The following is a 17525-nucleotide window of genomic DNA, read 5'->3' on the forward strand; positions in this document are numbered from 1 at the left end:
CCCAGATTGTGCGGTGTTATACAGCTGTCTTTTGTTCACGAACCTGGCTCAGTGCACTGCTGACCTCTTTTCAATAGGGGCCAGATTAGCATGCAGCGGTGCTGTGTGGCTCATCGCTGCGGTGGTGGAGAGCTTTTGTCCCCGGTGGTAATCCGCTTGCTCTAAATACCCCAAACCCTGGTATACGGTTTCTAAATAACGCTGGATTATCACCACTTTTGAGAGCGAAAAATGCCGGTCATGCCCAGCAGCCTGGTCTTTTGTGAGGAGTACGGTCTTTTGGTTACAGGGCCCTTGTTTCCTTTGTCCGAGTTCGGAGACCCCGGCCACACATATAAACCATACGGCTCCGATCCCGGAGTCCCCGGCTGGTAGTGGTTAAGCATGAAAAAACCTTTGCTTGACAAATCGGGGTTACCAGCCAAACCTTCTTGTAATGTATATTATTTTGGATTGTATTTACCTGTCTTTTGGTTAGCATGGCAGTCACGTAGAGTTTGAGCTAGTAACCTTTGTTTATTAACCACTTCATGCCGGGGCATTTTTCAATGTTGATGATGATGGGCCGGCATGACTTTCATTTTTTTCCGTTTTCAAAATTCTTCAAAAATTCATTATTTCATTTAACGGTCGTTCATAGCTGCATGAAGTAATCTTTAGGCACTATTCTAAGTTGACAGGTGACCTTCATTGATGCCTTAGTATTTCAGCCAGGCCTGCAGCCTTGTAAACAGAGCCCAGATTGTGCGGTGTTATACAGCTGTCTTTTGTTCACGAACCTGGCTCAGTGCACTGCCGACCTCTTTTCAACAGGGGCCAGATTAGCATGCAGCGGTGCTGTGTGGCTCATCGCTGCGGTGGTGGAGAGCTTTTGTCCCCGGTGGTAATCCGCTTGCTCTAAATACCCCAAACCCTGGTATACGGTTTCTAAATAACGCTGGATTATCACCACTTTTGAGAGTGAAAAACGTCGTTAATGCCCAGCAGCCTGGTCTTTTGTCCGGAGTACGGTTTTTTGTTACAGGGCCCTGTTTCCTTTTTCTGAGTTCGGAGACCCCGGCCACGCATATAAACCATACGTCTCCGATTCCGGAGTCCCCGACAGGAAGTGGTTAAGCAAGTTTTTTTCATGCTTAATCAAATTCTGTGCTTAAACAGCTCTATGAAATTGGCCCCAGCTGACTCCATCACTGTTCCCAATATCTTTGTCCCAGACACTACTAAAAGGTAATAAGAAATAATGCCCAGTTGAAGCCCAGAAGTGGTACCTCAACAGGACCACACTAATCAGGAGAGATGTGATTAGTCTTATCATATCTGTTCCTGTTGTTTCCCAGTTTTACAAGAAACAATCGCACACTGCATCCATCCTGTCTGTCAATCAGAACTGGCCATGTTCATCAGAAGGTGACTTGTAAAAGTTAGAGCACAAAATGTAAGAGCAGTAGCAACCTTGTGGGCCTATACTGCAAGGGGGTTCCACTCACTGACACTTTACAAGCAGTGTGTTTGACATCCTCCAACACACTCACATCCTGCTACCTTTGGGACGTCCCTCCAATTTGAGGGCCATTCTGGAAGAACAGTGTTGCCACCGGTAAGAGATGTACCTCCATGAGCTTCACACAGGCCAGCCCTCCGCATCCTCACTAGACAAAGTACAAGGTTGTGGTAAGCCCACAGTAGCACCTGACACCCACCTCCTGGTTTCAGTGGTGCTTTGCATAGGTACATGTAGTGGCACTGCCGGTAAGATGAGCTCCATAACCCCTCCCTCCTCCCCGCACACACCCACAAGTGTGTAAACGCCTTCAATCGTGGACTCCCTATTGTTCCTCTTCTGTTCATACTTTAACTTTTTCGGGAGGCCTCCCATATGTTTTGTACACGTTTCCCAACTGTGGACTCTTCGGCAACCGTGGACCCTATTGTCCCCTATTGTTAGAGGTCCACGATTTGAATGTGTGTACAAACTCACCCACACACACACACGTGTGGGAAGGGTCTACTAACAAATACGCGGCAAACTCTCCTGAACCCAATCCCTTCCTAGGTCCAGAGACTAACAAAGCAGTCTCCAGGCTAAGGGATGCAGGCTCGCTTTGATGGAAATATACCGACAAAGGAATTGATTGCCTAAATTTGCTAAATTAGTCTCAAAATAACACAGCGGGACACCTGATTGTTTGGACTCAATATATCATCAAGACAATGGAATGGCAATGGAATGTGAAATGTATTGGGTAAACCTTTATTTGATTGAAGGTGCTGTATGGCTGACCTGCTCACTTGCAAGGCTGACTACCTCACTGTATGGCTGACTACTTGCTGTGTGGTTGACTATGTTGCAGTATGACTGATTTCAATACTCACAATAACAATTTACGACTGGCAGTGGAGTTCATTTGAGCGCATGTGTGGTTTACTACAGCTGCTCTCGTCAACCACATGGGACACAGCCAGAAGAAAGCTACGTCAGTTCCTGTTCACCATTAAACTCATGAGCAGTAAACACCAATACTGCCCTCAACCCTCGGCATGCCCATCCACACTTGGCTGACCCTACACATGAAGCTTTACTACATGTGCAATTTGTTCTGTGCCTTGCTCCATTGAGGAACAAACCACTTACTCTAAACTATGTGAGTGGTTTACCAGCTGACTCCTACAAAAGAACTAACCACCTACTCAGAGTGTGGCTTACTGTGCTTATTCTCTGCCCCGAACAAAGAACAACTCACTTAATTAAACTTATTCCCTGCACCTATAGAGAATGCTACTGCGACGAATGTACACTGACCACAGCACCATCCTTGTGGTCTCAGCCCCTCAAGCATTACACACTACAACACAACCTGCCAGTAACAACCTAGCAGTTATCTAGTAAACGATACACACAGCATGCAGTTACTCTAAGTAAACTGTACACAAAACGTGCACTCAACAAAAATGCATGCTTTTACCTTGGCTTTTCAATGAACACAACACACAGACTGAACAACTCTACTGCCATTTAGCGATGACACGACTGAGCAACTGACATCCGTGCGCACACTTCATCATGCATGCAGCAATGCTGGACAACATTCAGCCAATCACATTTCATCCCTACACATGTCTGCATGCACTCCTCCCTTTGATATTGGTCACTGAGAGACTCCCCTAAATTTGACTAGTCTCCTAGCCAGTCGAAGTTGCACTTTTGCTACAATACTCTACTTCTAGAGCCTGGAGTGTCCCTCCATAGGGAGACTGGATGCAGGCTCCTGCCTTTGCTCTCAAGAAAAGAAGATAAGATTGCGGACATGTTGCATGGCACAGTGGGTAGCTTCTATTCTGAAGTCTTAGTAGATGTGTTGTGCCCTCCAAGGAAATATGCATAGGTAGTGGTGCTACAGGTAAGTATTCGGTAATAGACTCTTCCCTCATGTCTGGGGGAGGAGGGAAATTTCAGACAGTGTTGGTAAAATTATGGCTGGATGGAACAGAGATTGTATCTCTGAATTTTTCTTTAGTAAGTATGACTTTTAAGTGAAAAAGTTGTACTATTTGACAAGTCTGTGTATGGGTGATTTGAGTTAAATACCAACAAGTAGTTTCCTCAGAATCATGTGTCAAAAATCTGTGTGTGTGTTTGCTTTTAACAGCAAATCTGGAAACTACAGTTAGGAGCGCCAAATGCGCATGCATAACCCCCTTACCTCTGCATTAATTCCTGAAAGTCAACTGGTCATTTCACAGTTGTCAAGCAGTTTACTAAAGCAGGACTTGGGCATCAGTTTGTGGCAGAATGGTGTGGACCCTAAACAAAAGAGGTCCACATAATGCAGGGTGTGCAAATCTGGTGTAGATGAAGCAAGGTCCATGTAATTTTACTGCTGTCTGGAAAACAGGTCTAAAGGTATTTCCTGGTTAGAGTTATTCACACCACAAGGAATAGAAACAACCACAGAAAATATCATCAAACAAACAAACAAACAAACAAACAAATCCAAAGATGGTGTTCACAGTGCAAGAACAATGAACATTGAGGATTCCAAACTACACAAAAACAAAGGAATGTCCACACTCCAGGCAATGTAAACAAATGTGTGCATTCTGGGTGCAGTCACCATAGCGGAACATTTGTGCTTTTCAACACGTTCTTTTGTAACCACAGTTGTAGTGTAGGTTAGATTGGACACCCAGAAAAAAAATTAAATTATGTTTTCTACACGCATGTTGGTACCGCCATATGAACAATGTTAGCCACTGTCCTATTTTGAGCAGTTCGTGATATTTCCTCTTTTAAATAAAGTCATTATAACCAATACTTATATGTTCCTCGTAATGAAAACATAATGAAAGTATTTACTACTTACCGCATAAGTCCAGTAAACAAACGCATGCATAAAATGAGGGAGATACATAAGGAGAGTTTGATGTAGCCCAGTGTTTATTCTGTAAGTGACTGCTAAAACTGGTGTTCCTCTGTAACTTGACTGTTAAACATCTGAGCACTGTGATGTGGGGGATAGCGGGACCTTTACATGGCAACTTGTATCAATCCATCAATGAATTATTCATCCCACCACATAACGCACAGCTGCACTTCAAATGGATTCTTTTTGCAGTCGGAATTTTTCCTTGTAGATCACTTACTTTTTATCCATATTTTTGGTCGTTTAGGCCCCCGTTGCCCCCCCCCCCAGTAAAATCCTAGCTATGTGACTGGTACTTAAAGGGTCTGCCAACTCAAAACCTGCTTGGGTGTCATCTTTTTCTCAGGGACAGGGACTTAAAGGAACTTCATGTTTGTTCATACCCTGTTTGTCCTGTTATTTAAACAGTAGGCCTTTTATATCACTGTCAGGGTCATGTATTTCACAAGCACACATAGCTGGTTTCTCAACATTGTCTATTGGTCTTCCACTGGAGGGGGTCCCAAGGAGAGGTTAGCGTTTATCATAAGCCACAGTCCAGAGGTGACAATAGACTTCACAGATGGCTGGCTGTACTACACATCGCTTTTTAGCAGGTGAGTACACTGGTGAATTTTATTTCACATTCTTTGTATGGCTGAATTAGAGCCAATGATTTTCAGCGATCACGGAAATGGACATAATTCGTGGAATCAACACTTTGAAACGGAATCCACTGCTTGAAAGGGAACTTGCAAAATTTCCCTCTAAGAATGGCTTAAAAAGTAAAGAAAACTGTCTGCTAAGTACCAAAAACATAAATGCCTACCAAACCCTTTTCAAATGCTTGCTTTTAATGAACGAACTACGCTGGAAACATGCTAAATTGCACCACTCCACCACATGATTAGCTCGTCTGCGTCGCACCCATACGCTGTGCCTTGCAAGTGCTATGGCGTGCATGAGCCCCATTTGTGCAGCGGCAGCCAGCACAGTAGTGGCGCGGTATGGTACATTGTACGTACACATATTGGCTGTTCACATGCGCTCCGTACTAGCAATGAAATTAAGGAGTAAACAAGTTCATACTTACACTTATGACTATTGCACATGTGGGGAATTCAGTCTGTGAATCTGCATGGACACCTTGAGACAAGGCTAGTACCGCATGGCGAAACGATGAAACCATGGCAGAAACACGGAAGACTAAACCTAGTAAGCTTGGTGTACATGTACTCTGACGCCTATATTTGACTACCCAAAAAAAGGACAAAAACATTGAAAATGACTTAAACACCAAATGATTGAAACCTTACGAGAACTAAAACCTCAAAAAGAAAAAAGGCTGAATAACTTAAAACCAACACTGTTTAAAAATTGATTGATAACGGTCTGTAAAGCAAAAATATAAAGATTATTCAATGTAATATAAAGAACACTGCAAAACATTTAACCAGGTATTAAGACGTTATACATGCAAAATTGTACTCTGGCAAATACTACACATGTGACAAAAAGAGTAAAGTCAAAAACAAAAGATATGAAATACCCTTAAAAACAAAATAATTTGTAAATGAAAACATAAACTTGAATCCAAAAGCGGCTTTCCAAGGCTCCCAAACTACCGCAAAAGTTCACAGCAATAAATAATTTCAAGTCTTTCAGAGAAAGTCTTTCAACAGAATTCCACAAACTACATGTAACTATCGGAAGAAGATTGCCAAAAAGAAACTCATCATCGAGTCAAAGCAAACAGAACCCTAACTAGGAGGAGTAACAACGTTGTCCTTTCTCTGTTCTGCTATTCACACCAAATGTAGCCATAGCATGGGACCAAGTTATATAGGGGAGGGGGGAGCCAGGGCTATACCCCAACAGAAAAAAATACAAGGGAACACCATGAGCAAGAAGGGGGGGGAGCTCGCTACTCCTATTTAAAAAAGGCATAAGTACTCTCACAAAACTTAGGCTCTGCCACATATGCACATAGTCAGTTTCTCTACATAGTTTGTTTAATGCATTTACTTGATTAGTCAGTGCAGTGGTCCTTCTTGTTTGGGAACTAGAAATTTATCGGGCATGATGTAGACCCCCCCTTAGGCTCCCAATTCTACTGAGTCCACTAGTCTAAGGGTACAAGGTTTCCCCATAAAAAAACAGACATAGACACAGTTGTGAACTATTGTACTCCAGGAAGGGGAGAACTGGTTGAGAAGAAAAAGATATGAGTTTCCAGTGACAGGGCATATTCTTCCCTTTGTGTGTCTATCCTCTGTGGTAAAGCCATGCAATCCTAACTCTAGCATATCATTCATAAACCCTTTCTCTACGCCTTTGTTACCCACCCACCCCTCCTTTCCCCCTCGCCCCATTCCCAACACCTTGCCCAGTGTTCGACGGATTAAACTTGATGGATCAGTGCAGGAGACAGTTTTAAACAACTATGATTCCATCAACTGGATCCTAGTGCACGGAGACTTTCTCTACTTCACACAGGGCAGTTATATCAAAAGGATAGAGAAAGACACTGGTGCTGACCTAACCGTCATCAGCAGTAGCCGTGGCAGCCATATTTCCAGCCTGCATGTCTACAATGGTGAACTTCAAACTTGTGAGTATGAGAGTTCTCCTGTCATATTTCCTGATTCATACTTTTGTCATCCCCTGTGACAAAACTCACTACACTGTGCTATTCCTTGGATCATTAATGCTATATTCAACTAATGCAAAATGAATTGGTGTAAACTTAGTTACAGAGTCTGAACACTAAATTTTCTTTCTTCGTTCTTGTGTAATGGAAATTATTTCATGATACAGAGACTGATGGCTAAAGTAAAAGAGCATAATTATGCCATATTTTCATTCTGTGCCCTTGTAGAAACTTTCTTAACTCTGGTTAACATTCCTTTACATAAATATTATCTGTGCCCAACTTGGATATGGCAGAATGTCAATACTCCATGCATAGTTGGCCAGTGTGGCACAGCGCCAACGTCTGATGGGTATTTTTGCATCCTGACGGTAGTCAGCTACCATGCTGCTAGAGTGGTTGTGGTACACAATGGAAATTGAGTCAGTTGTCCACTGCCTTCAAAACTGGTTGCTCTGTCACACAACAGGTTTTGACATCTGTGTTTATATTTTTGACTCGAGTTCAAGCCTTGGTGAAAATATATTACTGGTATTTGTGGCTTGATTTTGACAATTTCAGATCTATTCAATAATAATGATAATAGTAAGAAAACATTTATATAGCGCAGATACTATACAGATATACTCAGCTGCACATAACAGTATCCATCACTGGCTGAGGTTGTAAATTAGGTGTTGGAAAAAACTTCTTTAAAGAGATGAGTTTTTAGATCAATCTTGAATGCGTCAATAGACTTGGCATTTCTTACATGCAAGGGCAGGTTGTTCCAAAGCCTAGGAGCTGCACAAACAAATTGACGTTCTTAGCCTGAGTTCTACAATAGGGATGGCTTAGGTTCAACCTGTCGTTTGAACTGCAAAGACAGTACAAAGGTGGCAGGGATTTAGTTACCAGTAATTCAGAGATGTAACCTGGTGCTAAGCCATGAAAGCCAAGTATTTTATATGCAGTTCTTTGTCGAACAGGCAACCAGTGTAATTTAACCAGCAAGGGGAATTGCGGCAGTATTTGGCAGCGTTATACACAAATCTAGCACAAGCATTCTGCCCTCTTTATAGCTCTGATACTTCGGCATTGGGAAGTCTATATAGTAAACTAATACAGTTGTCAACTTTGCACATAATAAACGCTCGAACCAAGGTTTTAGCACAAGTCTATCTGGCTTAAGTATTTTCAAATTTGACGAAGGTTTTACAGATAGTAAAAGCACCCTTACTAATATTAGTTATGTGTCGATCCATATTAACCACTTGCCACTGGGGATTCCGGTTTCGGGCACCACGTGTTTATACGCATGGCTGGGGTCTCTGAAATTGGACAAAGGCAACTGGGCCTTGTAACAAAAGACTACTCTGAACAAAAAATCAGGCTGCTGGGCATTACCGACATTTTTTCACTCAATAGTGGAGATAATCTAGCCTTGTTTTGAAACAGTATACCATGGTTTTTAGGATTTAGCGTGAGCAGATTACTACCAGGGACAATATGTTCCACCACCACTGTGATAAGCCTCACAGTACCGCTGCATGCTAATCTGGCCTGTATTAAAAAGAGCGCACTGTGTCTGTTTCGTGAACACTGCAAAATCTGGGCTCTTTTTACAAGGCGGCAGGCCTGGCTGAAATATTCCAGCATTAATATACATGTATGTTGTCTGTCAGATTAGAGTAGAAACCAGACAGTCCTTCGTGTGGGTGTAAGTGTCCAGTAAATGAAGATAGGAAGTTTTAAAGAAAACAGAAAAAATGATAATTATCCCACCCCAGCATCATCAACATTGGTAACTGCCACCGGCACGAAGTGGTTAACAAATCAGGGAGCCAACTTCTCACAAGTGCCCCATTTAGTGTGAGCGGATTACCACAGGGGACAAAAGCTCTCCACCACCACAGCAGCGAGCCACAAAGCACTGCTGTCCACTAATCTGGCCCCAATTGAAAAGAGGTCTGCAGCGCACTGTGCCAGGTTGGTGAACGAAAGAAAGTTATGTAACACCGCACAATCTGAGCTCTTTTTACAAGGCTGCAGGCCTGGCTGAAATACTTGGGCATCAGTAGATTTTGTCTGTTAGACTAGAGTGGCCACCAGACAGTAATTCATGAGGGTGTAAATGCCCACTGATTAAAATGATGACTTTTTGAAGAATTTTGAAAACTGAATATCTTGAAAAAGTCCTGATTATGTGCACTGCATTTTTCAAACCACCCGGCAGCAAGTGGTTAAGGTGGGAATCAAACAGCACTCCCAGCTTTTTTGCAACTTTGGATGGCTGAACATTGGATAGTTCCAACTGTTATGCTGTGGATGTTTCTCTCGGCAAGCTGCTTAGGTGCTCTGACAAGCAACAGTTCTGTTTTATTATCACCGAGCATCAGTTTGTTAAAACATCCATGAACGAATGTGAGCAGTACATTATTGTAGTATCAATAGACCTCTAGTTTGGTGATCAGTAGTTGGGTTGAAGGAAATGTAGAGTTGTGTACCTTCAGCATAACAGTGACAAGAGACCTGAGGATAATATCTATTAGTCATGTGTATCCAGTTACTGGAAAAACAAGTAAAAGCAAGGGGGCCCAAACAGGAACCCTGTGGGACACCTGATGAAATACCAAATTTTCTTGAAGTTACATCACCCATGACTATCTGATGCTGTCTGCCACTGAGATAGGACTCAATGCAGCATACCAAAGTGAGTTTGCAGTGTATTCAGTACTATGGCCACGAGAAGATCACTCTTCATTCTCAGCAGTGCACTGTCTGTGCTATAAAAGTGTCTGTATACATGCAGACTGTGGCAGGTAGCAACAGATTGGCATGAACATGTTGAGTTGAAAGTTTGGCTCAAGTCCTAGCTTCTTGAGCAAAGGACAAATTGCAGCCACTTTGCAGTTGGATAAAAATATCACCATTAGCTAGAGATGGATTAATCATTTTTGTGAAGACGGGGTATCAGTACACTCTAAAATGAAACTTGACCATATTTTCTTTCAAGTTTCCTCTGCAAAATGCTACGTAACTACAGAGATACCATACTGTGGTGGGTTCGTCCGCAGGGGATACCATACTGTGGTGGGTTCGTCCGCAGGAAGACTCAATAAATAAAGACTCGACAGAGCTATCTCTAAATTTAACATAAGGGCAGTTTATTTCCATCAGTCTTACACAAGTGGGACTTGTTAGAGGTCTAGACAACTACTAATATATAATGTACAGTAGCTATTTATACTAGTACAGCTTCTTTTTATAAAGAATAAAGAACCAAACATTCCATCATAACATTTACTCCATACGTATCTATGACTGCACAGTGCACAGCTTGGCTAAACAAGTTTACACGCTGTACCACAAGGGGGGGCTTGACTCGGGCACATTGATAATGCATGATGTCCACTGCTAGTTCATGTGTCTGTGCACAATGCAAATGCACAGACTATTGCAATGCCAATTTTTGGGTAATCTTTATAAATAAACAGTCATTGACTAATAATAACCAAGACGTGTAACTAAACAACTAATAAATTAATTAAGTATTGGAAAGAAATAAGGCAAGAAAAATCAGGAAAAAAGCCCAGGAGAGATTACGGAAATATAAAAAGTGTTTTGCTAGGGCAAATATTTTGAGAAGTTTACTATTTTGTGTGGCCAGAATCTTTATGTACAGACTACTGTGAACTCGGCTTTTCTCTTAGAAATGTCTCACTTTTCTTGAAAAGTATTTGCCCACTGCCGGAGTGTGTGTAAAAACTCAAATGATTGGGTACAGAAGATTGCACTTCTTTGGGTCCGTCATTGCTTCTTTATTGATGTACCCCATGTATTCCAAAAATAGACCATCACAGTTATTTTGGAAAGTAAGAACAAGTCACGGCACCCATACATTTGTTTAAACAGAAATGTTTGGGTGTAAGACAGGAAAAGAAATAAAAGGAGAGAACACTCAAAACCATTTGCCTGATTGGATTTTCATCTTTTGCCAAAGACAGAGTAACAGTTAAAAATGTGTTGCAGTCTTGCCAGCGTCTGCCTGCAAAAATATTCAGGTCATTTTTTTTATGAAACCAAACTCATTTCAGACATATTCCTGAGATCATAAAATGCCAGTTTATTAAATCTATTTGTCATTTTTCCCCGTAAATTCCACATCCTGTTTAAAAGGACCTTTATGGTTAAGCAGTGATTTTGGTTATTCCATTGTACCTTAACAAAGGATTTCAATCCACTTACAAAGAGGTAGCATCATATTGAAGTTTTAACCCCAAAGGCATATTTTTAACAAAAAACTATGAAACAAAAACACAGAAAAGTTCAATCATACTTTGTCAGCTGAGGCCTATTTAGGGCGTAGCTTTTGTAAAAGTCAAAGTCCAGTTTGGGAGTGAAGGAAGGAAAAACTAACAAGGATTTTCATTTGTCACAGCCACTAAAAATGTTCTGTTGACACATACTCTCCAAATAGCCCATTGTCAGGCATGGAAGCTTAGGTGGAGTGGATCTGTAACATAATGATGTCATGCTTTGCTCACTGCCACTGAAAATTTACACATTTAAACAAAGCATGATGTCATGCCACAGGTGGGTCATTCCATGTCAGACCAACACACTTTTTGACCTTAGGTCGTCAGATTTTAATAAAATTGCTGTGTTTGTAGACATCAATGAATAATAAATACCTGCCAATTTTTAGCAGAATCTGCCCTTCCGTGCGGTCAGGGCACCCGGCAGAGATCAACAAAAATCGATAGTTTCACTTATAAATCCACCCTTTTAGTAAAATTCTCATTTTTATTAAATATATATTCAAATATGGTATCAAATAATCAGAAGAACATGCTCTTTTCATTGGTGATGTCTACAAGCACAGCAATTTTCATCAAATTCTGGAGACCTAAGATCAAAAAATGTGTTGGTCTGAATTGAAGGAGCATGCCCACTTGGTAAATATGGACCATGTTGGAGAAAGTATAATGCAGGTGAAGTTTAAGAACTGAAATGGTCCAGAAAACGTTAATCATTTATTTTCTTTATATTTTTTTGTCTGTAAACAGGACAAGTTCTGTGATTGAAGTTTTATTTAAAAGATAAAGGACACCGTTTGTCTTGTGTGCATTTTTTTTCTCATTTAAATCAATGAATTGAATTGTGCAATTACAAATAAGACAGGGTTTTCTTTCTTTTCTCTTGAGAAAATACATATTTTATGATTCTGGGCATGGTGAAAAGTTGCCTTGTCATACACTGATACTCCTTCAGCCAGTTATGGCCATGTCATGTGGAGGTCACGTGATTCTGCTCCTCACAAATCCTGCTACTGAATTAGTTGCACCCTAACCCATTCATACATGTATATCTACCCAGTTACAAATCAGAATGCATGAGGGAAGTCTTCAGGGGAATTTCCACATACAGGAACATGAATCTTGACACACATCTTTGGAGATCTTTTTACTGGTTTAAATTTCTTCAAAATGACTGAATGCCTCAAATAACTTCTTGGGGAGTTTAGTGTTAAAATTCCTTCAGTCGATTTTTCATTTTGTTGTAAATGGTCTACTTTATCTTTAACGAATGAAATGTTTTGTATATATTAATAGGAAAAATTTTTCTTTCATGGAAGTTGAATTTACAGACTGCCAACACTTTTTTGTTCTGTGGGCTTTAAGCAAATTTTTATATTTTACCTTCAGGACCCTGTTACCTCTTCTGGCTTTCTAAAACATTCAGGAGTGCTCAAATGCATTCTAGTGCCAGTTTGCAGTGGGTGGCTGATGAAACATGTAGTGACTATTAATCTTCCCTCCTTCTGTAATGGTACACCCTGACATGTAACATTTGCATTTTGCATAAGGGGTGGAGCTTTACCTTTATTGCCTTCTGTCTCCCTTTCACTTGTATTGCTATCACTGTTTACTACTCTGGCAGCCTCTGTCCATTGTGTCTTCTAGACCAATTACACACCACCTCTTTTGCATGACAAAAAGATGCAACCACAACCTCCCCCCCACATGTAACAGTGTCACTGACTCCAGTTATTTGGGTTTGGGGTCAGGTTATTCTGTGTCTTGTTACTGTACATGTAAATCTTGTGTAAAGCCAGTTTGTGCTGGTTGTGGTAGCCTGGTGTAGACAGCTAGCCATAGTTAAACTTGAATATGCCCCTGACACATTTCCAGCTGACTCACCCAAGTTAACCAGAAAAAGTCTGCTTACAAAGGTACAGCCTATTTTGTTTCTGAGCTGTGCTGGAGAGACATACCTGCTCATGTGTTGGACTGCCAGTTCATTGGATTGTATTTGTACATGAACTTGCATGTTTGCTGGCTTACAAATTAGCATCCCAATTCTGAAGTTAAATGCAGCACAAGTAGCAGTTAGGTGTGGAGTAAAGATGCTCTTCTATGCTGTAATATGTATCATGGTAATCAGACCATGCTTAACCCAGACCCAAGTCATGCCAACCAGTACTCCATTAAATCCAGTCACAAATGGTAAGTGTGATAATTAAAAATTGTGGCATTCCATGATATTCTGTGTTTTAGAAAGCTCAGAGTTTTTTATTATTGCCAATTTATTTTCTTTCTTATTTCAGATGAAATAAAAATATACATTTATGTTACTGCTAGAACTGTGACGCACATTCCCTGTACATCAGGGGGCTTAATTGTTAGTATATAAAAGATAAGGAGAAGATGGAGGAATTCAGGAAGAGTGTCACCATCGCTTTGGTTCAAATGAGTTGGAAACTGACATGAAATGCAAATTATTTATCTAATTCATAGGCTAAAAATTTGTTTAAATTAGTTTGAAGTTTGTGAAAAGAAAATTTTTCTTCATGATAGAAATGATGCCTTGCTGCATTGCAAGGCCCTTGGCGGCCATGCTAACTGCCAAGCTACAAGTAGAGACCATTTTCCTTGCACAGAAGACACTTAACCCAACTTGAAATATCCCACTGTTTTCAGCCGCAAATTCAATTTTTGCTTCCACTTAACAGTGTGGCCCCACCTCTGTCAATTGAGGATGTGTGTTAGTTGTATTTATGGCGTCGCGAGGCACTGCTTGTGCAATTGTGTTGATGGCATTTCGTCAGCTGTGAGCTACATGATGTAGTCATTATCCTTGCAGCATTAAGAGTGGAAGACTATGTCTTTATGCATTGCCATTTTTAAGGCTCGGAGTTCAAGGAAATTGTGTACATTACATTAATCAGGAATATTGAGACAGAGACATTTTCAGATTTTTTTTTTTACGATTCTTATTTTGTTTACTTTGCACACAACCAGTGAAACAAAATATCTGAGACTGATTATGCTTTACATTCTCATCCTTTCAATTCGAGTCCGCCATTTGCAGTCTTGTCCTGCTTAGGTTGCTGCTTCATAGAGATAATGGGCCTCACCACGTATTCCATGGCCGTGCCCGGCTAATTTACCTCCTTCTGTGCTTGGCTGGATGGACATGGAAAAACTGTCCATTAATGCTGTAACTGCAGATATCAGATCAATACATGGAAGAGAGGCCGAAATTGGCCTGGATGGCAGCCAATTTGTTGGTTGTTCGTTTGGTGGGTGTTTGTTTTCCCATTTTTTGGTTGAGGGGTGTTGATTGTTTTGCTAAGGGCTTGTATGTGACATAACCAGCATACGTGCATCATGCATTTTATAATATGTGCACTTTAAAAGGTACAGGAGGTCATGATAATTTTTTTCTTTAGTATTCAAGCAATATTTAAAGCCTTTGAGTAATTTGTTGCAATCTGTTGCCCAACACTGAGGTTATACAGGCTGTACATGTATGGAAAAAATGGGGCAGTATGCTCCGTCTTTTTTATTTTAAGTACATCTTTTTTGTGTGTTCTTTTTTTTCCAGTTTTGAGTATTAAATAGTGATGTTTAATGTTTAGTGATACTCTCATCTCTCTTTGTGATGAGAGATATACATGTAGAAGGAAATTCAGGGTATCCATGCAGAAATCACTTCATTAACCCTAACCCCTAGGGTGTATGTAAAATCGTATTGAAATTGGAGGATTTGGGACTGTCAGGGTTAATTCATCAAAATGCTATGGAGACGAGTTAGAAAATATACACGTATTAGCATTTTCCAATGATGAGTGCCATCTCTTTCCTCGAAATTTAATCACCGTGCATACTGCGGTGTAATTGAAAGCCATTATTTGCATGAAACCTGTGTGCACACGCCATGGCATCTGATTCAATTGAATTGTTTTTAAATGATGATATCTGAGCTTGGCAATTAACAAATGGCCACGGTGTCTCAAAATCTGCAAGAACGAGTGTGTTGATGTGGAGATGAATGGGGACAAGCAAACCAAAAGTAATTGATTCTAATTTACTGACATGTGTTGAAGTTCATTTAAGAGGAATTGGCATAATTTTGGCTTGGGTCATTATCTCCCAAAGCCCAGCTTAATATACTCATCTTATACCGGCCAAGCACACATCTTTTCAAGTCACAAATATTTTTTTGTTGAATCGAGCAAACTACCACCACATTTTTGTCCGTAAACTTGACTGGTTTGTCATTTTTTGGGCTTTTTTCTTATCCATATGGATAGATATTATAGATAAAACTTTATTGTACAAACTGGGAAAATTAAAATTGTTTTTGATTATTCAATACTAGTACACAGCATACATTTACTTACACAATCATTTCTGTCAAAGAAAAAACTCTGAAACATTCCAAAACCCATTTTAAAATACGTGTAGAGTGAAAATACAAGTACTATCACAACAAAAATGAAACTCCCAAATACTGAATTTGAACATACTGTATGAAAAGGCTTAAAACAAGAGTTATCAAAAAGTGGACAAAACTGCTACACTGTGACTCTCTCAAATGTTACAAATGGACTGCTTTGGGGTTGCTAAAAGGTGGAGTCCTAATTTCCTGCTGCAAAAGACCATCCTCACTCAGTAAAAACTCAGCAAGGATGAGACAGGTCCAATCCGGTTCGTAAGTGACTTCGTCACAAAGGTGGATGCACCACGATTTGGAGGCTCCCATTGGACGATAGCTTCTGGTTCCATGTAAACGGCGATCAATGCATGTAACACTATGTGCAGTACATGTGCAGTGGGCGTGGTTTAAACTGAAGTGACGTCACACTGACAAACTGGGTAGATATTCCTTGGCTGCCGTAAAATGACTGATTCTCTCAGCCAAAAGGAATGGGTAAAATGTCTTAGATACATGTATTTATGAATATTTTTTGTTAAGTTTCACTTTACTGCCTTTGGGAAAGATTCTGCTCGGATCCAAATCTGTAAGGTGTGTAGCACCTTTTTGAGGCTTTTCTCTTCTTGACCCACTACGGTTACAGTTCGTGTTGTACAGTCAGTTCCCATTGCGGTGAATTTTGTCAGTTTGCAGTCCTAAACTCTGGAGCACAATTCCTTTGTACACGCATCACTTGTCTGACCTTTCTTTCGTTATGTGAAGACAGGTTCACATCACACTACAATGAAGAGTGGAATAATGCTATTATGCACACTTTCTCTGAAAGCCATTCAAAGGTGCTGATCTAGAGTTTAAGGAGAATTGCCTCAGTTGTTCGAGGAAGCCAGAATTACATGGAAGGACCAACCCATTACATTTTTTTTATTTGTGTGGAAATACACATACCATCAAATGAAGGCCTTCTCACATGTACTCTACATGTACATGCCTTTATTGTACATGTATTTCTTTGTATTGCCATTTCTGAGGATGCTTCAGAGCTTTTGGCATTCTTGTAATGCTAATTCAAATTATACCAGGCAAGATATGGGACGGAGGGGTACCCCCTTTTCTTGTCCCATCCCTATACACACTCTAGACTATTGTTACCTAACACTTTCCCCCTAGAAGTCTGTAAAGAATTCCTGAGATGCCGATCAAACAATGACCAACACAAAGGCGGGGGGGGGTTTCTCTTCGTCTCATATCTTGCTTCAAATGTTTCAAATTGTTGCATTCATTCACAAAACCAGTGTCATTGTATTCGGCAGCATTGGCGCTCTGGCTGCTTGAACACCAATGTTGCTGAAATTCCTCCGCCAAGGAATGTTAGAAAGGTTTAGTGTTACTTGATTTTTTCTTGGGAACAATTGCCCGAATGTTTTGCATCTGGTTTAAAAAAAATTCAGTTGTACTCTCTTTGAATCGAGAATAAGGCCCCACATTAATGCAGCGCGTGATGCATTGACATTGAAGATGGCTTCAATTCTTGGCCTTGTTTAGTTTGACACTGCTTTGTCAACATAACAAGCTCATGTGTAGTTGTAGACTGATGTGTAGGTGTAGACTGATGCCCAACCCCCTAACAAATCCCATTCATTAGGAACCCAAGGTTGTCTGAACAAGTCTGACGTCCATTCTTCGCCTTTTGTACTCACCAGATCTGACATACTTTTTGTCTTGTTGATTTTGGGGACGGTTCTTTTTCCATTTTTTTTATTATAATTTTTTTC

General features: G+C 40.6%; 1 protein-coding gene across 1 annotated transcript in view; it reads left to right on the forward strand.

The window, feature by feature from the left end:
• LOC147795317 (low-density lipoprotein receptor-related protein 2-like) overlaps nucleotides 1-17525 on the forward strand; it is a 60147-nt gene that overhangs the window by 7368 nt on the left and 35254 nt on the right. Inside the window, 2 exon segments of the mRNA XM_087132080.1 lie at nucleotides 4853-5017; nucleotides 6791-7011. Of these exon segments, the coding sequence (XP_086988206.1) occupies nucleotides 4853-5017; nucleotides 6791-7011 (386 nt within the window).

The sequence above is a fragment of the Acanthaster planci genome, unplaced genomic scaffold (genome assembly GCF_054643075.1).
Source record: "Acanthaster planci isolate LZ-2023a unplaced genomic scaffold, COTS_SCS Contig77, whole genome shotgun sequence".
NCBI classification, from domain to species: Eukaryota; Metazoa; Echinodermata; class Asteroidea; order Valvatida; family Acanthasteridae; genus Acanthaster; species Acanthaster planci.